General features: G+C 43.4%; 1 protein-coding gene across 1 annotated transcript in view; it reads left to right on the top strand.

Moving 5' to 3' along the window:
- VPS13B (vacuolar protein sorting 13 homolog B) overlaps positions 1–26100 on the top strand; it is a 932812-nt gene that overhangs the window by 844268 nt on the left and 62444 nt on the right. Inside the window, 2 exon segments of the mRNA XM_029063425.2 lie at positions 11899–12054; positions 23396–23659. Of these exon segments, the coding sequence (XP_028919258.1) occupies positions 11899–12054; positions 23396–23659 (420 nt within the window).

Consider the following 26100-nt stretch of genomic DNA (forward strand, 5'->3'; position numbering starts at 1 on the left):
ATGTATGAGTTCCCACAAGCAGTCAGTGGTATTTATTATGTCCTTACTGCACATTATTCAAATATTTCCGTTTTAAAATGTAATGGGTGGGGGGGAATAAATAAGCTACACTGCGAGTTCATTGTGGGCAGGGAATATCTCTGTTGTTTTGTACTTTCCCAAGTGCTTAGTACAGTGCTCTGTACACAGTAAGCGCTTAATAAATGCACAGAATGAAAATACGATTGAATGAATAAGTCATCGATAGTGAAAAGAGATTTTTTAAAAACAAGTGTAATTCAAATATAGCCTTTTTAAAGTAACCATTACTGAGTCATGTCAACTGATTAAATTGGAGCAAATATCCCATGGTGGTTAAGTCAGTACTACAGATGGGTGTTAGAATTGATTTACTAACTAGGTGATAAAATATATGTAAATTTTACTAGCTATGTTTTCTTGATTAAGAAATTTTCAATAATTTTGGTAAGTATTTTTAGCATTTCCAAGTCTCTCCCCTCCGCTTGTTCTTAAGAAATATTTCTGTTTTTCATCTTAGAAGTTAATGATGAATCATTTTTTTTTTACATTGCAAAAAGACAAAATTTCCACGTGCTTTGGAAGATTTTTTGAGATTGCATTGTTGTGATCCATAATAGCACAGGATTGTAAATCTTGGAAAATGATGAATAACTCATCCAGCCTTGCGTAAGAATATTAAATCTTCCTCTGTATGCAGTCAACACACACACACACACCCTTAAAAAACAGGTACTTGTCATTTTTGATATACTTTCTTTCTCAAACCTCCCTTATCAGACCAAAATAAATTACAACTCAACTCTAAATTGCATGGCTTCTAGAGGAGAATGATATTTCATCATTATTTATACACTTGTTATTCTTTTAAGTATTCGGTTATGTCTTAAAAAGTGAATAATAATATGTGGAGCCTCACGGGTTCCAGTGCTTTAGCTCTGTGACATCAAACAACAATCACTATTTGGAATTCTTCCTGCTTAATTGTTTAGGGATGTCATGATTCTCTGAACAACTTTTGGAATTCAATATAATCCTCCCTGGGCCACAGAAAAAGAAATAAAGCAAAATACTTTTGTTTTATTTTTTACACTAATCTAATGGTGTAAAATGTACTGTGAGTTCCACTTGGGATTCTGCATTCCGAATTGATGATTCAACTTCAGTACGTTGGACTTGCTTCCCAGCTAATATTCTGGACAGATAAGAAGTTGGAGTAATTGTGAACTATAACTTTATATTTAGACATAGCTGGTTTTTGAGAATATGACAGAAAATAGCATTTCTGCAGGAAGATGATCCAGGTAGTGGAATGAAGAATAAACTGAAGCGGGGAGAGGAAGGAGGAAGGGAGATCAGAGAGAAGGCTGACACAATAATCCAGTCGGGATAATTTGAGAGCCTGTACCAGTAAAATAGCCTTTTGGATGGAGAGGAAAGGCCTGATCTTGGCAATATTATAAAGGTGAGACCGGCAGGCCTTGGTGATGGATTGGGATGTGTGGGATGAATGAGAGAGCACAGCACAGTAGTAAGCACTTGGGAGAGTACAATATAGCAGAGTTGGTAGACATGTTCCCTGCCCACAACAAGCTTACAGTTAAGAGGCCTTCTCTAGGAATTAAGTATTTCTTTCTACATATCCCCAACACCCATTTATATATGTATGATCTGCTGTCGGTCTAGTGGAAAGAGCGTCATTGTGGAAAGCAGTTAACCTGGATTCTAAATCCCAGTTCTGCCTGCTTAGATCATGAGCCCACAACGAGGGACAGGGACAATGTCTGATTGCCCTGTGATTCCCACAGAAAGTGCTTAATATCAATCGGTTTTATTTACTGAGTATTGTGTGCAGAGCACTATATTAAGCACTTGGGAGAGTATACGGAGAAGCAGTGTGGCTCAGTGGAAAGAGCCTGGACTTCAGAGTCAGAGGTCATGGGTTCGACTCCCGGCTCTGCCACTTGTCAGCTATGTGACCATGGGCAAGTCACTTGACTTCTCTGTGCCTCAGTTACCTCATCTGTAAAGTGGGGATTAACTGTGAGCCTCACGTGGGACAACCTGATGACCCTGTATCTACCCCAGCGCTTAGAACAGTGCTCTGCACATAGTAAGCACTTAACAAATACCAACATTATTATTACTACAACAGAGTTAGTAGACATGTTCCCTGCCCACAGCAAGCATAATAAACAATGATAATAGAAATGAACATTATTACGACTAGGCCATTGGCGGTGGAGGTTTCTGACCAAAATACCACGGAGGGTGTTCCGTGAGGTGGAAAGATGGATGCGGTTCCTGAAAAACAGTTGGCTAAAATGAGCAGCCATGACCACAGAGGTTACCAAGGCAGCCACCTGCCAGGATACGGCACGGTGGCACCATGGCAACAGCATCAGCACTGTGCTGCTGTCAGTAGACGCTTCATGTCAAAAAAAGGCTTTGTGTGTACTTCACAATGTGCTGCACTCCAGCCTACTCCGTCATTGTGCTCTGTCTCGGAGGAAGCACAGGTAGTAGGGAAGAGGGAGCATATGCGACACTACACAAGCCACTAGCACTGTAACCAGTCAATCAATCGTATTTATTGAGTGTTTACCATTTGCAGAGCACTGTACTAAGCGGTTGGGAGAGTACAATATAACAATTTGTACAGGCTTTTTGGTCCGGAAGCCTCAGAACTGAAGCCTGTCTGTTGTTTCCCACAGAAAACTCCATCCTCATCGATTATTACCACCACCAGTTACAGTCCAAAATGATATTGCTGTCTTTTCTGTCATAGTCTCAAAAACGAGCTGTCTTGGAAGCATAATTAGCTATACAAAGGCTTACGTAATATTAGGATGCTTTTTACAATAGCACACTTTTTTTAATGGTATTTGATAAGTGCTTACTCTGTGCCAGGCACTCTACTAAGCCCTGGGTATCACAAGGTCTCATTTTATGAAAAATTGCCATCTTCAAACATTGGAACTCTGGTTTTTTACAGTAGTGAGAGTTGATGGTTAACTCTAAAAACTATAGAAGGGCAATTCAGTTACAGTCCTTTTTTTTCTTCTTTTTAAACTTATTGGATTTTTTAGGTTGGGTTACTTGATAGAAATGGCTTTTCTTAATTTTCAGAAAAGTGAGTTTGTGATTTTTAAAGTGTATGTGCCTGGCACACAGTAAGTGTTTAATAAATACCATAATTATTTACTTAAAAAAATGAAAGGTTTGGTCAAAGTATATGAGGCAGAATTTTGAAAGCTTATTAAATTTGGGGATCTGTTTTAGTTATCTTTTAGAAAGATATGCTGGAATAATGATATTGTGCGGTAAGTTATTTGAGGGGGTAATAACTTGCAGGGTATAAGGAGGTAAGAAACAAAGCCAAGATTGCCCAATTATAAAAATGTTCTTAAAAGTTCATAGAAATGATTTGGTATACTGATCATGTGATCACATATTTTAAGGTATGTGAAATCTTGCGTTACTCTCACTTCTTCCCTCCTGTCTTACAGTGCTCCTTATTTCCCAAGTTTTGGTTCCAGGTCATCATCATCAATAGTATTGGTTGAACACTAACTGTGTAGTACAGACTAAGCTCTTGGGAGAGTACAATATAGCAACAAAGCAGACAGGTTCCCTGCCCACAACAAGCTTACAGTTTAGAGGGGGCAACAGATGTTAATATAAATAAGTAATTTGCACTAGATCATTATATATATGTACATAAGGGCAGTGGGGTTGAGGGCGGGCAAATACCAAATGCACAAAGGTCACAGGTCAGAGTTCCTCCTTCTTCTATATTATAACCTCTCAGGAATCCTCTCCTTGAACAGACCTGTGGGTGGTCCTCAGTACCTCTATCCCCAAGTCCCGGATCAGCGATTCAATTTTATTTTTACTGAAAAAGTGAATCGAAACCCGCTCAATATTCCCACTTGAGTTTTTTGCTTGGAAAACATCAAGTTTAGTCAGGTTGCCGGAGAAACTCCTGGGAACTGCAGGGGTAAGAGGAGGGGGCCTGTTGGAAAAAATAAAGAATAGCAACTTAGGAAATTCCCATTGGTGCGATCACTAAAGAAATCTGCCCTGCTGTTTAGTTTCGGTTCCAATTGGAAAACCTAAAGAAAGTTAAGTAGCCGTCCTACGTTACATATTTTTTTAATGGCAAGATTATCATTCTTCCCAACTTGACCAAAGGTGAGGAAAAGAAAAACACGTGGGCAGTAAGAGGCCTGCAAAACACAAAGAGGGTGGGACAGGAAACTGGTTAGCAAAAATGGCTTTCAATCCCCCAAAGCCCCCAATTGCATGAGAGTGATTCCATTCCTATCGCTTAAAGTGCTTATGAATAGCAAATTCCAGAATTTAAAGTTCTGATTTTTACTGGCTAGTTTCAGAAGTTCTTAACAATAACAGTGACTTTCCAGCCAGCGGCAGTAAAATTTGGTTGTAGTGAATCCATGACATCCCAAAGACTGTCCAGCAACAAGAGAATTTCAGAATCCACTTGAAAAATCCAAGGGATCGTATGCAAACACCTCCCCTGACAACACTCACTTATTGGTTTTGTAAGACCCCACATTTGAAAAAAAAAATCCACGTTGTCTTTTTCTTTGTTTGGAGGACTGAAATTCTGTGAATTACTGAATTTGAAGTTGGGAAAGACTATGTTCAGTCAGTGATTTTAATCATGGAAAGAAGAGTTGGGAACTCCCTAAGTCTAGTGATTTCTTTCCTTTTTCCTTGACATTTCTGGAGGAAGCTATTTAGATGTTTGTGTGAGTAGGTTGAGTCTTCCAAATACTGAATTGATGGAGTAGGGGAGGGGTGGTGTTACTAACTTGTTTTCTTCACTTAACTGTTCTCTGTGAAGTATTTCCAAATGCATCTGAATTTTCATAATTCAAAGAAAATTACTGTGCCAACATTCTGAGAACAAATGACTGCCAAATGAAACCTGACAGTATATTCCTTGGTGACATGCAGTCTTTGAACAAGTTGCTTATACAGGGAAGGGAGGGTTTTAAAAAACTGAACTAATATGCAAATATTAACAATACGCGGTTATATCTAAGTGCTATATATTACATCTGTCTTCAGAGCACCCAGCATTTTGGAGAAAATGTAGCCACAGTTGACCTTTAAGTGCCTTTTCTCGTTATTTCTTTGTCATTTCCAGCTACTCTCCAAAATAAATAGCTTTTTTGTTTCTTTTAGTTTTGTATATGCAGAGTTTTATTCCCAGTTGTCACTATAAAAAGTTGAAATGGCTCCAACCCCTGCTATTGTTTTTCTTTTTCCTATAAGTAATATTTAAATATCACAGATATGCTGGGTAGATGTCATAGAGTATCATTAGGGCCATATTTTCCCCTGAGGTTTTTTTTTTAGGCTGAACTTTACAGTCTCTTTGGTGTAACTGTGCTCCAAAAATCCGAAAAGCCAGCTGCGGTCAGAAAAATGGTGTCTAAAGTCGAACTGATGACACAGAAAATCCCTGTGATGACTGGGTTTTAAGACTTAAATGCTGTTGTTATGGTAGCTGCTTAAAATGAATACTAAAGCCTGATGGTATAATTAAAAATCCAAAGACACCCAGTTTTCCTCTAACATGAAGATTGTGTTCTTTCTTACAAAACCCCACATTAAGGACAGTTAGCACTAAGTCAGTCAGTGTTATTTATTGAATGTGTGTACAGTGTGCACAGCACTATAGTAGGTGCTTGGGAAAGAATAATGCATAGAGTTGATAGGTACATTTCCTGCCCATAGGTGTATGTATTCTACAGGGGGAGACAGACATTAAAAGGAATTAAAGATAGGGGAAATAATAGAGTCTAAGACTATTTACATTTGTGCTGTAGGGCAGGGGTGAATATCAAAGTGAATATCAAAGGGGTACAGGGCCAATCGCATCGGTGATGCAGAAGAAAGGGCAAGATAGGGGAAAAGAGGACTTAGTCAAGGAAGGTTAGGAGGGTTTTGAAAGTGGAGAGAGTGGTGATCTGTTGACTGTCAAGGGGGAGGGTGTTCCAGCCAGAGGCAGAGCCTTGGCGAGGATTCGGCGGCAAGATAAATGAGATCAAGGTAGTGAGTAGGTTGGTGTTAGAGGAGCAGAGTGTGTGAGCTGGGTTTTAGGAGGGAGAGAGCTGATTAAGTGATCTAAAGCTGATGGTAGGTTGCCAAGGTGGATGGGCAACCACTGATAGTTTTTGAGGAGAGCGGAAATAATGGACCCAACGATCTTTCAAAGAAAATGATCTGGGCAGTAAAGTATGGACTGGAGAAAGGAGGTCAGCAAGGAGGCTGAAGCAGTAGTCAGAGCAGGAAATGAGTGCTTGGATCAGCATAGTAGCAGTTTGGAGGGAGAAAAAAGGGCAAATTCTAGAGATGTTGTAAAGATAGAAGTGGTACGATTTCATGACAGACTAAATGTGTGGGTTGAACAAGAGCACTCATCCATTACGATGCCTCACACAGGCTCACCGATGGTTTTTTTGGACATGAAGCGTGTATACAAACTGATTCATGCTGTGATACAAACGTTCCCTAATTTTTTTTTAATGGTATTTAAGTGCTTACTGTGTGCCAGGCACACAGGCACCAGGGTAGATACAAGATAATCAGGTTGGACACAGTCCATGTCCCAAATGGGGCTCACAGTCTTAATCCCCATTTTACAGATGAGGTAACTGGGGCACAGAAAAGTTAAGTTACTTGTCCAAGGTCACACAGCAAACAAGTGGCGGAGCTAGGATCAGAACCTAGGTCCTTCTGACTCCCAAGCCCATGCTTTACCCATTAGGCCACACTGCTTCCCCAGATTCCCAAATAACATTCTAGCCAGATTCAGTAGGCAAAACACGCATTATGACAGAACAGTGTTCATTCATTCATTCAATAGTATTTATTGAGCGCTTACTATGTGCAGAGCACTGTACTAAGCGCTTGGGATGAACAAGTCGGCAACAGATAGAGACAGTCCCTTCCGTTTGACGGGCTTACGGTCTAATCGGGGGAGATGGACAGACAAGAACGATGGCAATAAATAGAGTCAAGGGGAAGAACATCTCGTAAAAACAATGGCAACTAAATAGAATCAAGGCGATGTACAATTCATTAACAAAATAAATAGGGTAATGGAAATATATACAGTTGATCGGACGAGTACAGTGCTGTGGGGATGGGAAGGGAGAGGTGGAGGAGCAGAGGGAAAAGGGGAAGAAGAGGGTTTAGCTGTGGAGAGGTAAAGGGGGGGTGGCAGAGGGAGTAGAGGGAGAAGAGGAGCTCAGTCTGGGAAGGCCTCTTGGAGGAGGTGAGTTTTAAGAGCACCACTGATCTATTTGTGTCTACCCCAGGATTTGATTCAGTGCTTAGTGCTTACCGCAATTATCATTGTTCCTACTTAATAAATAATCATTAACAATTATAATAATAACCACCTGGAGCAACAGTGCAATCCAGAGCACCTCCCCATAAACCACTCCAGCCTTGGCCAGAATTCTAGTCAAAAGACAGAGGGGCCCAGTGGAAAGATCACAGGTCTGGGAGTCAGAGAACCTGGGTTCTAATCCCAACTCTGCCACACATGTCTGCTGTGTGACCTCAGGCAAGTCCTTCACTTCTCTGTGCCTCAGTTACCTCATCTGTGAAATAGGGATAAAGACTGTGAGCTTCATGTGGAACAGGGACTGTGTCCCGCCTGATTACTTTGTGTCTATTCCAAAGCTTAAGTATAGTCCCCAGCACATAGTGCTTAACAAGTATCATTTAAAAAAAAATACAGTGCTCCTTGGTCAGCATGGGGTCATCTCATTCCTGAGGAAGTGCTGCTTCATGTAAGGAATCCAGCCCTAAGCAACCTTGGGATGGTGGTGGAGAAGGGTTCATGTCTGCCTCTAACATAGCACTGCTGCCCACTCTAGGGACAACTCCAGCCTGGTCATGGAGTCTTCCCGCCGACATCTCAAACCTAACATGTCCAAAACAGAACTCCTCAACTTCCCACACAAACTCTGTCCTCTCTGTGACTTCCCCATCATTGTAGATAGCACCACCAGGATATCTTCCTCATCTCACAGGCCCATAACCTTGGTTATCTTCCACTCACCTCTTTCATTCAATCAACACATTCAATCTGTCAACAAATCCTGTCAGTTTCTACCTTCCCAATATCTCTAGAATCCTCCCCCTTTTCTCCATCCCAACTGCTACTCTGCTGGTCCAAGCACTTGTCATATCCCACTTCAACTACTGTGACAGTCTCCTCGCTGATCTCCCTGCCTCTAGCTTCTCCCCACTCCAGTCCATACTTCACTTGGCTACCCAGATCATTTTTCTAAAAAACCATTCCACACACGTCTCCCCTCTCCTCAGAAACCTCCAGTGGTTGTCCGTCCATCTCCGCATCAAACCAAAATTCCTGACTATCGCTCTGAGTAGGGATTGTGTCTACCAGCTCTATTGGGCACAATAAAAACTCAATAAATAAGATTGATTAATCGGAAGCAGTGTTGCTTTAGGAAGAGGGCAAACTGTGGTTATCACCCTTGCAGACCATTTTGGTTGGAGCCAGTGATTCCCCCCTCAGCTACTTGGCTTTCATTAGTGCATTCGTTCATCACTTACTACGTGTCAAGCATTGTTCTAAGCGCTGGGGTAGATACAAGTTAATCAGGTTGGCTAGTCCCTGTACCAGCTGGGGCTTACAATTTAAATAGAAGGGAAAACAGATATGGAATCCCCATTTTCAGTTGAGGAAACTGAGGCACAGAGAAGCTAAGTGACTAGCCTAAGTCCTATGACTCTCAGGCCTGTGCTCTTTCCACTGTCATGCTTCTTCCATGCTGCTTTCCTGCTTCTGTCAGGTATCCTAAGAGAACCCAAATCCAACCAGAAATTTCTTTTCACTCTTCTTCCTTGGGCTTAAAGTTCTAAAAGAGTGCTTAGGGTGATTTTTTACAAATCAGTGAAAAACTTTCAATAGGAGTGCATGGAGCAGAAAAGGAGGTTCTGATTTGAGCTTTTGATGAAGGAAAAGTAATTGAGAGAAACCATTGGAAAAAAATGGGTGCAGTGAAAGATTTCTAGGAAGTTCTTTTTATAAAATACACAAAACTATAGATTTCTCTACGTGAAAGTAAGTACTTTAAATGTGTTCCAGAGGAGTAAACTATACCCAAATTCAGTTAAGCTTATTTTCTTGAATGTCATAAACAGTGTCAGACTAGATGTGGTCAGTGTTTGGAAGAAAGCCTATAAAGAAACTTAAGTGCTTCCAACTTGGGTTCATCGTTACTTCTGTGTCAATCCCGAAAAAATGTCCCAGCTTGTTTTGAGGCAGATGTCTTTCCGACTAGTGCGATTCGCCATCCCTTAATCAACCGGGTCATTAGAGATCCACTTACTGTAGGACCTTCGGGACTTTGTTCCCTTAAACCTGCATATCTTCTAGGTTCAATATAGTACAAACCCACCCGACTGACATATAAATTGCAAAAAAGCCTATTTCCCCGTCAAATATAATAAAGTCTCCTAATATCTTTGCTCCGTAAACATGTGGGCACTCGTAAATACACACATATACACACCCAAGCCCCTCCTCCATATCCTGCACACCATTTACATTGTCTTAGAGTAAAATATTAAATGAAGGGAAAAAGAATGTAATGTGCATGGCATTGCACATTCTTCATAATATCCACATGCAAAGGCTCTGAATTAGTGGGGCTTTCAGCATGCGTTCACACGCAAATGAAAAGTCACAATGTCCTGGTGACTCAGTTTAGATGAATGGAGCACTTACTCTTTCAGTGAACTGAACTAAGTTCTTGGGAGAGTGCAGTTGAGTTATTAGCCATGATTTCTGCCCTTGAGGAGTGTACAACCTACTCGGGGAGACAGATACTAAAATACGTTACAGGTAGGGAAGCAACAGAGGTTAAAGTTACAAACCGAAGTATATAGAGGAAAGCAGAGTACGGTGTCTTTAGTGGGAGAGAAGCAAAGATGAGTAGTGAGGAGAGAGGGTTGATTGAGAACAAGAGGACACATTCCAGGTGACTTTATTACAATACTTTGAGTTACTATACACAGCCCTGTTTATTGTCCTCAGAGGCCAGGCTGAGGAATTGTTAATCAAAGAGCCTTTATATTGGGAATTATCTTTCCCTCTTGATAGTTTTTTTTTTATGGTATTTGTAACGCACTTACTATGTGTTGGGCACCGTACTAAGCATTGGGTAGATGCAAGACAATCGGGTTAGAAACAGTCATGTTTCACCTAATGCTCACATTCTTAATCTCCATTTTATAGATGAGGTAACTGAGCCATAGAGACCTGCCCAAGGTCACCCAGCAAATAAGTGGCAGAGCTGGGATAAGAACCCAGCTCCTTCTGACTCCCAGGCCTGTGCTTTACCCATGGGGCCACACTGCTTCTTCACAGGTCAGGGAGATCCTCGTTTTCAGGTGGCCAAAACTTCATGGATTAGAGAATTGCCCTCCAGTGAGGATGTTAGATCATCAGTGATATGGCAAACATTTCTAGAGGTTTTTGCCCTCCTTTCCTCCCCTTCTGCTGCCACTGTGTCTCACCCCCATTTCTATCATACACCAGCTCCCTTCATTTGTGAACCTTCAGAAAGTTTTTGCATTTAAGGGCAGCAGTCATTTTTAGTCAGATTCATCTTCCTCTGCATCAAACAGAGGCTCCTTACCATCGTCTTTAAAGCACTTAATCACCTTCCCTCTCTTCTACCTTACCTCACTGCTATCCTACTACATCCCAGCCTTTACACTTCACTCCTAAAATACCATCACTGTACCTCAATCTCGTCTGTTTCTCTGCCGACTTCTCACCCCATGTTGTGCCTCTGGTCCGGAGTGCCCTTCCTCCTCATATCCGACAATTACACTCCCCCCTTCAAAGCTGTAATGAAGGCACATCACCTCAAAGAGGCTTTCCCCAACTAGGCCCTCATTTCCTCTTCTCCCACTCCTGTCTGCATCATCTTTACACTTGGATTTGCCTCTTTATTCACCCTTCTCTAAGCCCCACGGCACTAAAGTACATATCCATAAAGTATTTATATTAATCTCTGTCTTCCCCTCTAGACTATAAGCTCATTTTGGACATCGAATGTGTTTACCAACTCTGCTGTTTTGTACTCTCCCAAGTACTCAGTATAGTGCTCTGCACACAGTAAGGGCTCAATAAATACAGTTGATTGATTGATCTCATTAACTGTCCTACTTCTTTTTATAAAACCATTAAAATCCCCCGTGGAGCTCGGAATTTGAGACTTGGCAACAATAGGAAGTGGTACTATATACTGTGAGTCATGGAGAAAATAAAAACATTTTCATATTGTTTGATCTCCTGGATCCTTCTTTTATCTACGTAGTATCTTCTGTTTGGCTTTTTGAATCCTCAGAAGGACAGTGGGACTTACTCAAATGACCATATTGCACCCATTTGGAGTCCAGAATATCTCAAAATTAGAATTAATTACTTTCTTGCCAGTAGAAGAGAATGAACTGAAGGCCATGACCAAGTTTCTTAGATCTGAGATTTCAGCTTTTGTGTCTGGTAGATGACCTTTCTTAGAACCTCACACCAGACCCTTTACCATTGAAGAACACAATTATTTTGAAGAAGATTTGTAATGTAATCTGGAAAACTGCATTGCATTTCTACTGTGTAGTATATTTGTTATTCTTGGTATGGTTGATAATTGAAAGGGGAATGACTAATACAGGTTAGAAAGAAAATAAGATTCTGAGCTTTTCAAATAGAGAAGGTTTTGCACTAATGAAACTTTCAATTCATTACAGGAATTTTTCATTTGGCATTGAGATGATTTTTTTTTCCTCTCTCTCCAGCTGTTACACATCTGCATTGAAGGTTGGGGGAACTGGCGCTGGTCAGAGCCATTCAGCGTGGACAGTGCTGGAACTTTTCTCAGAACAATTCAATACAAAGGCCGGACAGCTTCACTCATTATTAAGGTTCAACAGATCAGTGGAGTGCAAAAGCAAGTAAGTGCTCTCATGTACGCTGTTACAGCCAACCTTTAATTATAGATTCTGATGTAAGTAAAACATAACCCAAGAACCTGAAAAATTCAGGAGATCCCAAATTTCATGCCAGCCATCGGTTACAACACCAATCACGCCATGAGAAGCAGCTTGGCGTAGAGGATAGAGCCCGGGCCTGGGAGTCAGAAGGTTCATAGGTTCTAATCCTAGCTTGGCCACTTGTCTGCCTTGTGGCCTTGGGTAAGTCACTTAACTTCCCTGTGTCTAAATTATCACCTGTAAAATGGGGATTAAGGCTTTGAGCCCCATGTGGGACATGGACTCTGTCCAACCTGATTTGCTTGTATCTATCCCAGTGCTTAGTACAGTACCTGATGCATAGTAAGCATTTATCAAATTCCACAATTATTAATATTATAATATTATATTATTATTATATAGTTTCTATATATATACTCTCTGGGTAGTCAACAGCTACAGATGGCCCAAGGCCAATGGATTATTTGAAGAGAATATATTCCAATCTAAAATTACTCTGAGGTCCTGCCAAGGAATTGCCTATCTGTGTCACAATCTACTTGGTTGGACTGTCCCCACCTCTCCCCTTTTGGAAAGGGGAAAGAGATATTTAAAGCGATGAACTATTTATTATGGCCGTTTGGATCTTTAAAAAGATCCACATTAAAAAAGAAGATTTTACACCTTTCTAGGCTCCTGCTTGGGGTTCTGAGCTAAATCAGAATCATCTCAGTTTGAGAAACCCTGGCCTCTGACAGAGACTAACCTGGACCTCAGCCCAGGGCCCCAGGTTTTAGGGGGTTTCTGTGGTATTTGTTAAGCACCTCCTGTGCATCAGGCATTCTGCTAAGCACTGGGGTAGTTACAAGATAATCAGATTGGACACAGTCCATGTCCCAGATGGGGCTAACAGTCTTAATCCCCATTTTACATATGAGGTAACTGAGGCACAGAGAAGTTAAGTGACTTCTCCAAGATCACACAGCAGACAAGTGGCCGAGTCAGAATTGGAACCCAGGTCCTTCTGAGTCTCAGACCTCCCAGCATTTGGAGGGAGTGCCATTGGCTGACCCCCAAAGTAGCACCTCCTCCTGACCTCACCGAATCGTCACAAATTGGGATACTATGAACCTCGTGTTCTTCGTAAAACCACTGCCACAAAGCAGCTGTCCCAGCATTAAAGAGACTATTAAAGGGAACACTTTCAATTGTAGGGGGAAAAGGCAGCAGCAGGAGAGAGAAGTTTGAACACCCTGGAGTTCACCCCAGGACAAGCTAGGGTTGATCCTTTGCCATCCATTCAGCCTCAGCCTCGGCCCACTCTCAGCACTAAATGAGTAGCAGCGTTGCCTAATGGATAGAGCATGGTCCTGGGAGTCAGAAGGACCTGACTTCTGTTCCCAGCTCTGCCACTTATCGGCTTAGTGACCTTGGATAAGTCACTTCACTGGGCCTCAGTTATCTCACTGTAAAATAGGGATTAAGAGTGTGCGCTCCATATGGGACAGGGACCATATCCAACGTGATTAACTTGTAACTACCCCAGAATTTAGAACAGGGCTTGGCACATAGTAAGCGCTTAATAAGTACCATAATTATTATTAGTGAGAAGCAGCATAGCTTACTAGGTAGAGCACGGGCCTGGGAGCCAGAAGGGCCTGGGGTTCTAACCCCAGTTCTACCACTTGTCTGCTATGTGACCTTGAGCAAGACTTTAACTTCTCTGTGCCTCAGTTTCCTCATCTGTAAAATGGGGGTTAAGACTGTGAGCCCCAGGTGGGACATGGACTGTGTTCAACCTGCTTAGCTAGTACATTGCATGGAACATCATTAAAGCTTAATAAGTACAATTAAAAAACCAAACAAACCAAATATGACCCACCCAATCATCTTGAGTTCTCCACTGGGGACAGTCATTAAGCAAGCAGTGAATAAAGACGGGGGAAATTGGTTTGGGTTTGAGACAGTTTGGGCATAAGATTAAAGGGAAAGTCAGAAATTTCTGGGGGGCAAAGGTGACCCTGACATGTGTTTACTTACTGAGGTGTGCTTTGCTGCAGAGTGTCACCACAATCGAGAGGAAGAGCGACACCCCCACTAGTCCTCTTCCTCCCCACACCCCAATTCCCCACAGTCAACTTTGCTTTTGGAAGAATAAGCCCCTGGGAAAGAGTGGAGAAGGAAGCAGAGAGGAGCCACACGCCAGGAAACAGTCTTCAAGACTGTAAGCTCGTTGTGAGCAGGGAATGTGTCTGTTATATTGTAATCTTCCAAGCGCTTAGTAATAATAATAATAATAATGTTGGTATTTTTTAAGCACTTACTATGTGCAGAGCACTGTTCTAAGCACTGGGGTAGATACAGGGTGATCAGGTTGTCCCACGTGGGGCTCACAGTTTGAATCCCCATTTGACAGATGAGGTAACTGAGGCACAGAGAAGTGAAGTGACTTGCCCACAGTCACACAGCTGACAGGTGGTGGAACCGGGATTAGAACCCATGACCTCTGACTCCCAAGCCCGTGCTCTTTCCACTGAGTCACACTGCTTCTCTACAGTGCTATGCACACAGTAAGCACTCCAGAAATGCGATTGACTGACTCACTGACTGACTGAAATGCTCAGTCAAGTCCTCCTGACTTCTGCACCCCCTTATTCTCCCTAAACAAAAGACCACCCAAGCCTCCTAGAGGGTCCCTTCTGTCTCGGCTATCACTCTGGCTAGTGGCATCACATTGATGCCATTTTGCAGCCCAGCACACGGCATTATCTGCACCCAGGGTCACAAGAGAGAGCGGCAGCATGAATTAATGCTGCTCTGCTCTTTGGGTGTAGACCACAACAGGAGAATTTCATTATCAGTGCAGTCAAAAAACACGAGGGAGATGAAGACCTGGAAGAAGCAGCGGGGCCTAATGGAAAGACCATAGGCCTGGGAGTCAGCAGACCTGGGTTCCAGTCCCGGCTCCACCACTTGTCTGCTGTGTGTCCTTGGGCAAATCACTTCACTTCTCTGTGCTTCGGTTTCCTTATGTAAAATGGGATTTAAATCTTCCTCCCTCTGACTTTGACTGTGAGACTCATGTAGGACAAGTACCGTGTCTGACCTGATTAATTCGTATCTACCTCATTGCTTAGAACAGTGCTTGACATGTAGTAAACACTTAACTAGTACCATTAAAAGGAGAGAGAATACAATGCCAATCAGACAACTTTCCGGGCAATCCCGAAGCCCCAGAAAAGAACATGATCCCAAAAGGAAAAATTCACCTTTGTATGCCCTGATTCTGAGTCAATGCAGAATTATTACAATAAAATGAACAGTTTTACATTCTTTTTTGGTTTAAGTGAAAACATAGCAGGATGTGTGTGCACTCCAAAGAAACATCTGTGTTCAGGATCGGGTTTTTTTGTGGGGGGGGGAGGGAGGGAGGGATTAGGGAGGACCAGGAGGAACCTGCTGTAGGTTTTATCCCATGCAGACATGGCCGTTAAGTGCTTGCTGAAGATAATGATGATGGCTTCAACCTTGTCCCCACCTCCTTTACAAGAGCTAGGAATGAGCATCAGAATTTACTGATTTGCCTTTCACCTCTTCTCCGTGTCACCTAGTTTTCTGAAAGAGGTGCTAATGAGCTGTGAAATGACATAAAAGGCCTAGGCTTTTGGGAGCAGCAAAGATAATAATAATAATGTTGGCATTTGTTAAGCGCTTACTATGTGCCGAGCACTGTTCTAAGCACTGGGGTAGACATAGGGGAATCAGGTTGTCCCACGTGGGGCTCACAGTCTTCATCCCCATTTTACAGTTGAGGGAACTGAGGCACAGAGAAGTGAAGTGACTTGCCCACAGTCACACAGCCAACAAGTGGCAGAGCTGGGATTCGAACTCATGAGCCCTGACTCCAAAGCCCGTGCTCTTTCCACTGAGCCACGCTGCTTCTCAATAATAATGGTATTTGTTAAGTGATTACTATGTGCCAAGCACTGTTCTAGGCTCTAGGGTTGATACAAGGTAACGAGGTTGTCCCAAGTAGGGCTCACAGTCTTCATCCCCATTTTACAGATGAGGTAGCTGAGGCACAGAGAAGTGAAGTGACTTGCCCAAGGTCACACAGCAGACAAGTGGCGGAGTTGGGATTGGAACCCTGGTCCTTCTGCCTCCCAGATCAGGGCTCTATCCGCTAGGCCATGCTGCTTCCCCAAAGAGCAACTGGAAACCTGGATAATCAAGGCATGATTAACAAATTTAAAGAATGATTTTCTCATAAATGATGTCAAATCTAGCATTATGCTTCTCGTGCGTTACTCTTAGAGGTATGGCCATTCAGGAACCTTTTTTCAGGACAATTTTAATAAATGCAGTAAAAAAATCATTGTGATAAAAAGTCAGCCTTCAGCACATAGTTCTATGCATCTTCTAAAGCTTTCTTGGGCTTTTATTGAAGTTATAATAATTTAAAGGAAAAAATACCCAATACTTTGTCTCCTAAAAAAGTGAAAATGGGGGTTTTTAATTTATTGTTTAAGTTGGGTGCACCTAAAAAAGTTGAGGGGAAAAAAGAGGAAATCTTAAAACCTGAAAAATGTCTTGGTTGCACATTCAGTAACCCGATGTGCGTGAACAGTTTCAGCGTATATCCATTTATTCATTCAGTAATATGTATTGAGTGCTTACTGTGTGCAAAGCACTGTACTAAGCTCTTGGGAGAGTACACTGCAACAACAGACACAGTCCCTGCCCACAACCAGCTCACAGTCTAGAGTGGGAGACAGATATTAATATACGTATATAAATAAATTACAGATAAATGGGTATGTGCTGTGGGGATGGGAGGGAGGAGGAATGAAGGGAGCAAGTCAGGGCAACGCAGAAGGGAGTAGAAGAAGATGAGAGAAGGACTGAGTCAGGGAAGACTTCTTGGAGGATATGTGCCTTCGATAAGGCTTTGAAGTAGGGGAGAGCGTGATATGGAGAGGGAGGGCATCCCAGCCAGAAGGCTGGATGTGGACGAGAGGTCGGCTGTGAGATAGATGAGATCGAGGCACAGTGAGAAAGTTGGCATTAGAGGAGCAAAGTGTGCGGGCTGGGTTGTAGTAGGAGAGGGGCAAGGTGAGGAAAGAGGGGGCAAGGTGATTGAGTACCTTAAAGTCAATGGTGAGGAGTTTTTATTTGATGTGGTGGTGAATGGGCAACCACTGGAGTTACTTGAGGAGTGGGGAAACGTGATTCAAATGTTTTTGAAGGAAAACGATCTAGGCAGTAGAGTGGAGTATGGAAGGGGGAAATAGGTATTAATATAAATAAATTATAATATTACTATCATATAAGTAAATATATTTAAATAGCTATTAATAAATATATTAAAATTAAATGTATAAATTATATGTCTCCCCACATTGCAACCATCTTTCAAGAGCTGCTTATCGCAGAAACACTATATAAGCAGTGAACAGGAGTAGGGGAGAAGAAAGGATTTCTTATTGCTCACCAGCAAAGCCAGAAGAAAAATAGGAAATTGAATCAAGAAATCCAGCACATAGTTCGGGAAGAGTGTCACACAGTACAGAGGAACAGTCTTTGTGCCTGTGTGGTGTAGTCTGGAGTGTCAATCTTCCGTCGGCCTGTCAGTCACACTTGCACTCTTAGGTAAACTTGCCTATCCCCGGTGCCATTTTTGAATGAAGATGACATCTCCCCGTGTCAGCAGTCCTTTGGGTTCAAAGACGATACTTGTGGTTTTCAGATTTTCATGTGTTTGGGAGGGTGGCTGACCAGACAAATGCATGACTGACAGTACTGCCGTACCTTGTCTCTGTGAAAATGATCCCTTTCCTCCCTGTTGCATTTCTTATCTCAAGTGCCAGATATGTTTCCCTTTAAGCAGGGATTGCATCTACCAACACTTGAGAAGCAGCGTGGCCTGGTGGATAGAGCACAGGCCTGGGAGTCAGAAGGTCATGGGTTCTAATTTCGGCTCTGTCATTTCTCTGCTGTGACCTAGGACAAGTCACTTCACTTCTCTTGGCCTCAGTTACCTCATCAGTAAAATGGGGATTGAGACTGGCCCTATGTGGGACCGGAACTGTGTCCAACCCAATTTCTATCTACCCCAGCGCTTAGTACAGTGCCCGGCACGTAGTAAGCACTTAACAAATATCATTATTATTATTATTAATTATTATTATTTTACTCTCCCAAGTGCTCAGTACCATGCTGTACACACAGAAGCAATAAATACCATGAGAAGCAGCGAGGAGCACAGGTCTGAGATTGAGGACTTGGGTTCTGATCCTGACTCCACCTCCTATCTGTTGTGTGACTTTGGGAAAGTCACTTCCCTTCTCTGTGCCCCAGTTCCCTGAACTGCAAAATGGGGATTCAGTACTGCTCTCCCTCTTACTTAGACTGTGAGCCTCACGAGAAGCAGTGTGGCTCAGTAGAAAGAGCCCAGGCTTGGGAGTCAGAGATCGTGGGTTCGAATCCCGGCTCTGCCACTTGTCAGCAGTGTGACTGTGGGCAAGTCACTTCACTTCTTGGTGGCTCAGTTACCTCATCTGTAAAATGGGATTAAGACTGTGAGCCCCAAGTGGGACAACCTAATTACCTTGTATCTACCCAGCACATAGAACAGTGCTTGGCACATAGTAAGCTCTTAACAAATACCAAAATTATTATCATTATTATTATTGTTAATATTATTGTCTGTGCTTCAGTTACCTCATCTGTAAAATGGGGATTAAGACTGTGAGCCTCATGTGGGACAACCTGATTACCTTCTATCTACTCCACTCCTTAGAACAGTGCTTGGCACATAGTAAGTGCTTAAAAATACCATCATTATTATTATTGTTATTCTCTGGTCCTCAGTTACCTCATCTAAAAAATGTGAGCCCCGTATGGGGCCGGAACTGTGTCCAACTCGATTTGCTTGTATCTACCTCAGCGCTTAGTACAGTGACTGGCACATAAGTGCTTAACAAATAATTATTATTAAATAAATGTATAAGTATCAAATGTCAGAGCCTCTTTGGCCTTCAAAAAAACTTGGGCTCACACAATCTTGCCCAAATATAAATATTGATATCCTGGGCCTTTTCAAAGACACCGCCTTTATTGCATTTGCAGATATACCCGATCCTATATTAGTATTCAGACAAAACCATTTAATCTTGGCAAGACTGGAATATTTTTGGGAATATGGAGCTGCTTTTAAATGTAATGTTAATGTTGGTATTTGTTAAGCGCTTACTATGTGCAGAGCACTGTTCTAAGCGCTGGAGTAGATACAGGGTAAACAGTTGTCCCACAGGAGGCTCACAGTCTTAATCCCCATTTTCCAGTTGAGGTAACTGAGGCACAGAGAAGTTAAGTGACTTGCCCAAAGTCACACAGCTGGCAAGTGGCAGAGCCTGGATTTTGGGATGACCTTTGAAGCCCTCTGAAACCTATTGAGGAAACTAATAGGAGAGGGAGAGAATAGGAGAGATAACATTGCCAACCCAGACATGTATATTAGGAAAAAACCCTACAGTAAAGAACATTAAGGATCCGTCTTAAATTGGTAAATGAATTCTGAAGTTGTACTCAGCCCTTGACAAGTAAAAGCATTAGAAGTGCTGCCACTTTGAAGAACAGCAGAATTAAACCTCCCATTGAACCTTGCACTGGAGGAGTCTGAAAATACCACCACCAAGCTCAGGATGGCCATTTTGGATTTTTGCTTTTAAGAAGCCAAATCGCCATGGCCAGTTAAAAAGCTTGGCTTTCAGTTTTGAAAGCCAACTTGACAGATTTTTCACTTGAAAGTGAAGTGATAAAAACCCATGAAAAGGAATGTCTCCTTAGACAAAGCGAGGCCCAGATGGTTACCATGATCCTGTGGTTGCTGAGAGAGAGACAGCTAGATTCTGTTCTTAATCCTTTGGGGCCCGAAGACTTCAGAAGAGATGGCACTGAGCGTATGTCTCAGCCTATCCAGAGTAAGAACAGAAGTACAGCATGGTCTCTAAGCTGTCTGAACTTTATTTCTGAATTGTATGTTGCCTGTCCTATAGCATTACTTTCCGAGAACTTTCCTAAAATTCATATTTTATTTATTCACGATCTGCAGGAGAAGCCCTCAGCATTGAACCTGCAGAAATAATTTACCCTCTGAATTTATCAGAATCAGGTCCGTGGTGGTGAAAGCCCTGGATTGGATATCTGTAATTTATTTATTTATATTGATGTCCGTCTACCCCTCTAGATTCTAAGCTCATTGCGTGGGGGAAATGTGTCTGCAGCGTGGCTCAGTGGAAGGAGCCCGGGTTTGGGAATCAGAGGTCATGGGTTCTAATCCCGGCTCTGCCGACTGCCAGCTATGTGACTTTGGGCAAGTCACTTAACTTCTCTGTGCCTCAGTTACCTCATCTGTAAAATGGGGATTAAAACTGTGAACCCCATGTGGGACAACCTGATCACCTTGTATCCCCCAGCGCTTAGAACAAAGCTTTGCACATAGTAAGCGCTTAACAATTTATTTATTTAACCATTTATTTATTTTATATTGTGTTCTCCCAAGTGCTTAGTGCTGTACTCTGTACACAGTAAGCCCTCAGTAAATACGATTGAATGAATACATGAATGAACAGCTTAGAGATCCTCTTGTAGTACACACCTTCCCTCTCTCCCTGAGTTAGGGAGAAGCCTTGTCAGACCAAGGGGAAGCAGCAGAAAGAGGAAGCTCCAACACCGTCCCTCTCCCCCTGAGATGGGGAGAAAAGCCTTGTCAGGCCAAGGGGAAGCAGAGGGAAAGGGGGATATTCTAGCACCTTCCTTCTCTCTGAGTAGGGAAGAAGCCTTGTGTGGCAAGGGGAAGCAGAGGGAAAAGGGGATGCTTTAGAAGAGGGAGCCGTGGCGGACACTACCTAAGAAGTCGTGGGTGTTTGGGTTCCCATTCGTGGCAGCCTCCTCTTCATGCTGCCATGTCACTTCATTTATCTTAAGTCACTTATGAGAAGCAGTGTGGCTTAGTGAAAAGAGCCCAGGCTTGGGGGTCAGAAGGTCATGGGTTCTAATCCTGGCTCCGCCACTTGTCTGCTTTGTGACCTTGGGCAAGCCACTTAACTTCTCTGTGCCTCAGTTACCTCATCTGTAAAATGGGGATAAAGACTGTGAGCCCTGCGTGGGACAACCTGATTACCTTGTATCTACCCTGGTGCTTAGAAGAGTGCTTGGCACATAGTAAGCGCTTAACAAATACCATCGTTATTATTATTATTATTGATAACTAGAGACCTCACACTGAACCCACCCAGCCATCCTGGGTCTGTTCTTAGTTTTTTTTAATGGTGTTTATTAAGCACTTACTATGTGCCAGGCTCTGTGCCAAGCTCTGGGGTAGATACAAACCAGTCAGGTTGGACACAGTCCATGTCTCACATGGGGCTCACTGTCTTAATCTCCATTTTACAGATGAGGAAACTGAAGCCCAGAGAAGTTAAGTAGCTTGCCCAAGGCCACACAGCAGATAAATGGAGAAGCCAAGATTAGAACCCAGGTCCTTCTGACTCCCAGGCCCATGCTTTTTCCATTAGGCCACACTGCTGTCATCCTGTTTCCCTCTCCCGACAAATCCTCCAGACCACAGCTCTCCCCATCTTCAAAGTTTTCTAAAATCCTACCTCCTCCAGGAAGCATTCCCCTATTAATTCACAACATCCCAGTTGCATCAACACCCACCCCTTAGCACTTATGTATTTTATTTCTATCCTAGGTATATATCATATATAATGTATTTATTTGTATATTGAGTTATTCAGATATTTCATCCAGAAATATGTATTCTACTTCCTGTTGTGTCCTAGCTCGTTATGGACAGGGAACATGTCTACCAACTCTGTTGTATTGTACTCTTCCAAGTGCTTAGTACAGTGCTCTGCACATAGTAAGCTCTCAGTAAATGTGATTGATTGGTTGATTAATTTTTCCTCCTGCTTTCACTGTTTTCAGTAATTTTGCGTCTCTCCCCCATTAAATGCGAAGCTCCTGGAGGACAGCGACCATGTGCCTTGCTACTGTTGTAGTCAGGCATGTTTACTGATCGCTTACTGTTTGCAGAGCACTATACTAAGCGCTTGGAAGAGCACAATATAGCAATAAACACACATTCCCTGCCCACAACGAGCTTTCAGTCTAGAGGACTGTACAATGGCCTGTCGTTCTCCCAAAAGTGCTCAGTACAGTGCTTAAGCATCATTTGGCTTTCCAGAAATACCTTTGATTAACTGACACCACTTCACCCTGGCCTGACCTGACAGGATGGCCTGCATCCTGGACACGGACGTGGGTGGGCTTACTCTAAACCACCACCTACTTCCTGGCCGGGAGCGTCAGGACTCCTCTGCCACTCCTTTCCTCCAGCTTTGAAACTAAGACCCAGCAGTGTCATTTTCTCCTTTCAACTATTACTCTGAAAGGGGTTGTGAAATATATTCCTTAAGGAATCAGGGAATGTGTCTGCCAACTGTGTTTTAATAATAATAATAATAATAATAATAATGATAATGTTGGTATTTGTTAAGTGCTTACTATGTGCAGAGCACTGTTCTAAGCGCTGCGATAGATACAGGGTCATCAGGTTGTCCCACATGAGGCTCACAGTCTTCATCCCCATTTTACAGATGAGGTCAACAGAGGCATAGAGAAGTTTAGTGACTTGCCCAAAGTCACCCAGCTGACAAGTGGCAGAGCTGGGATTTGAACCCATGACCTCTGACTCCCAAGCCCGGGCTCTTTCCACTGAGCGACGCTGCTTTTAGTGAACTCTCCCAAGTGTACACAGTAAGCGCTCAATCAATACAATTGATTGACTCAGTCACTTGGCTTTTCCACAAGATATATTCTGAAAAGCAGCACGGCCTAGTGAAAAGAGTATGGGCCTGGGAGGAGTAAGTGTTTAACAATACCGTCATTATTAATCCTGACTCTGCCAATTGTTTGCTATATGACCTTGGTCAAGTCAATCAATTCCTCTGTGCCTCAGTTTCCTTAACTGTAAAATGGGGATTCAATACATGTTTTCCCTCCTACTTACGTTGTGTGTTCTATGTGGGACAGGGACCATGTCCAACCTAATTAACGTGTACCTACCCTAGTACTTAGAACAGTGCTGGACACATAGTAAGCACTTAACAAATGCCATCCAAAAAAAAATTGATCCAGAAGGAGTTACAGAAAGCACTTCTAGAAAGACAATTCCAATAGAACTCCTTAGAGTGGAAATCAGGTTGGATTTTCGATCTAGAACTTGGTTTCATGTCAAATTTATTTTGCATTTCAGATTATTTTCTGCGGAAGGCAGATCATCTGCAGCTACTTGTCCCAGAGCATTGAACTGAAAGTGGTCCAGCAGTACATGGGTCAGGATGGGCAGGCTGTCATTAAAGAGCATTTGGACTGCCTCACAGCCAACCAGAAATTGCCTTCCTACATCCTAGAAAACAGCGAGCTCACAGAGTTGTGTGTGAAGGCCAAAGGAGATGAAGATTGGTCACGAGACGTTTGCCTTGAGGCTCAAAACACCGAATATAGCATAGTCATTCAGGTATGAGAATAAATGTTGTTTTTTTGCCAGGGACTGACTCTGTCGCATTGTACTCTCCCAAACTCTTAGTATAGTGCTCTGCACATACTGAGCACTCAATAAGTATCGTTGATTGATTAGAATGAGGTGATTTTTAAAGCTAAGACTTCCCTTCGGTCATTTTGCCCTTGGTCTTATTGGCTTAAGAGATTTATAAATCATCTTCCTGGAGCAGTTTCTGTTTTGATGTCTCTGTACAGCGGCAGGTATAGTATGTAATTTATTTATATTAATGTCTGTCTCCCCTGCTACACTATAAGCTCACTGTGGGCAGGGAATGTGTCTGTTTATTGTTATATTGTACTCTCCCAAGTGCTTAGTGCAGTGCTCTGCACACGATAAGCGCTCAATAAATATGATTGAATGAATGAATGAGTGACAGTCCTGTAGGGTTTACCAACCGCTGAAAACCATTTTTACGACTAGTATGTAGTTATTGACCCGCTAATGTTTTTGCCAAAGTCATTTTTCTAATTATGAAGGCTGGGTAGATCCAGTGATGGAGAGCAGGTGTGGGGGTGGGGGGGACGGGGGAGAGGGTGGCTGCCGGTGATATCTGAGCGGGAGGACAGACAGGCTCAAGACAAACTCCCCGTTCCGACATCCGCTGCTCTAAGCGAGGCAGCGGCGATGATGGCGGTCTTGGTGATGAGGCCCCTGGTAGCAGGGACAGTCCCTGTCCCACGAGGGGCTCACAGTCTCAATCCCCATTTTGCAGAGGCAACTGAGAACCAGAGAAGTGAAGGGACTAGCCCCAAGTCCCACAGCAGACAAATGGCAGAACCGGGATTAGAATCCATGACCTTCTGACTCCCAGGTCCTTGCTCTGTCCACTACGCCTTGCTGTTTCAGAAGTGCCTCTTTGGGGTGGTGCAGAGTTTGGTTACAAGGTGACTTTCAGGCACTCACTCCCTCGGTGAACTCATTCGCTCTATAGGCTTTGAACTACCATCTCTATGCAGATAGACACGCTAGATCCTACAGTCTCTGCCCCTGTCCCTCTCCCCCTCCCTTCGAGCTCCGCATCTCCCTCCCGCCTCCGGACGTCTCCACCTGGGATGTTCGGGCCGCCACCTAAACTCACCATGAGCGATGCCTGAGCGCCTCCTCATCTTCCGCTCCCCAAACCCGGCCCTCTCCCAGACTGCTCTATCACCGTGGATGGCACGACCATCCTTACCCGTCTTCTCGGGCCCGCGATCTCGGTGTCATCCTTGACTCGTCTCTCTCGTTCACCCCACATATCCTATCGATTACCAAGACCTGCCGGTTTCACCTATACAATATCGCCAAGATCCGCCCTTTCCTCTCCACCCAGACGGCTACCTTACTGCTACGGGCTCTCTTATATCCCGGCTAGATTACTGTGTCAGCCTTCTCTCTGACCTCCCTTCCTCCTCTCTCGCCCCACTCCGGTCTATTCTTCACTCCGCTGCCCGGCTCATCTTCCCGCAGAAACGATCTGGGCATGTCACTCCCCTTCTTAAACAACTCCAGTGGTTGCCTATCAACCTCCGCTGCAAACAAAAACTCCTCACTCTAGGCTTCGAGGCTCTCCATCACCTTGCCCCTTCCTACCTCTCCTCCCTTCTCTCTTTCTACCACCCACCCAGCACGCTCCGCTCCTCCGCCGCCCACCTCCTCGCCGTCCCTCGGTCTCGCCTATCCCGCCGTCGACCCCCGGGCCACGTCCTCCCGCGGTCCCGGAACCCCTCCCTCCTCACCTCGCCAAACTGATTCTCTTCCCCTCTTCAAAACCCTACTTAAAACTCACCTTCTCCAAGAGGCCTTCCCAGACTGAGCTCCCTTCTCCCTCTACTCCCTCTACCACCCCCCTTCACCTCTCCGCAGCTAAAGCCTCATTTTCCCCTTTTCCCTCTGCTCCTCCACCTCTCCCCATCCCCACAGCACTGTACTCGTCCGCTCAACTGTATATATTTTCGTTACCGGCTATTTATTTGTTAATGAATTGTACATCGCCTTGATTCTATTTAGTTGCCATTGTTTTTACGAGATGTTCTTCCCCTTGACGCTGTTTAGTGCCATTGTTCTTGTCTGTCCGTCTCCCCCGATTAGACTGTAAGCCCGTCAAACGGCAGGGACCGTCTCTATCTGGTGCCAACCTGTTCATCCCGAGCGCTTAATACAGTGCTCTGCACATAGTAAGCGCTCAATAAATGCTATTGAATGAATGAATGGATTGTTTTTAGTTTCATCCATCAGCACCAGTATTGGAAATGAAGAAAATAATATCGTATGTGGCAGCTTGGCCTAGTGGAAGAACACGGGTCTGGGAGTTAGAGGACCTGGGTTCTAATCCCAGCTCTGCCACTTGCCTGCTGTGTGATCTTGGGCAGGTCACTTAATTTCTCCATGCCACAATCTCCTCAACTGTAAAATGG

The sequence above is a fragment of the Ornithorhynchus anatinus genome, chromosome 4, assembly GCF_004115215.2.
Source record: "Ornithorhynchus anatinus isolate Pmale09 chromosome 4, mOrnAna1.pri.v4, whole genome shotgun sequence".
Classification (NCBI taxonomy): domain Eukaryota; kingdom Metazoa; phylum Chordata; class Mammalia; order Monotremata; family Ornithorhynchidae; genus Ornithorhynchus; species Ornithorhynchus anatinus.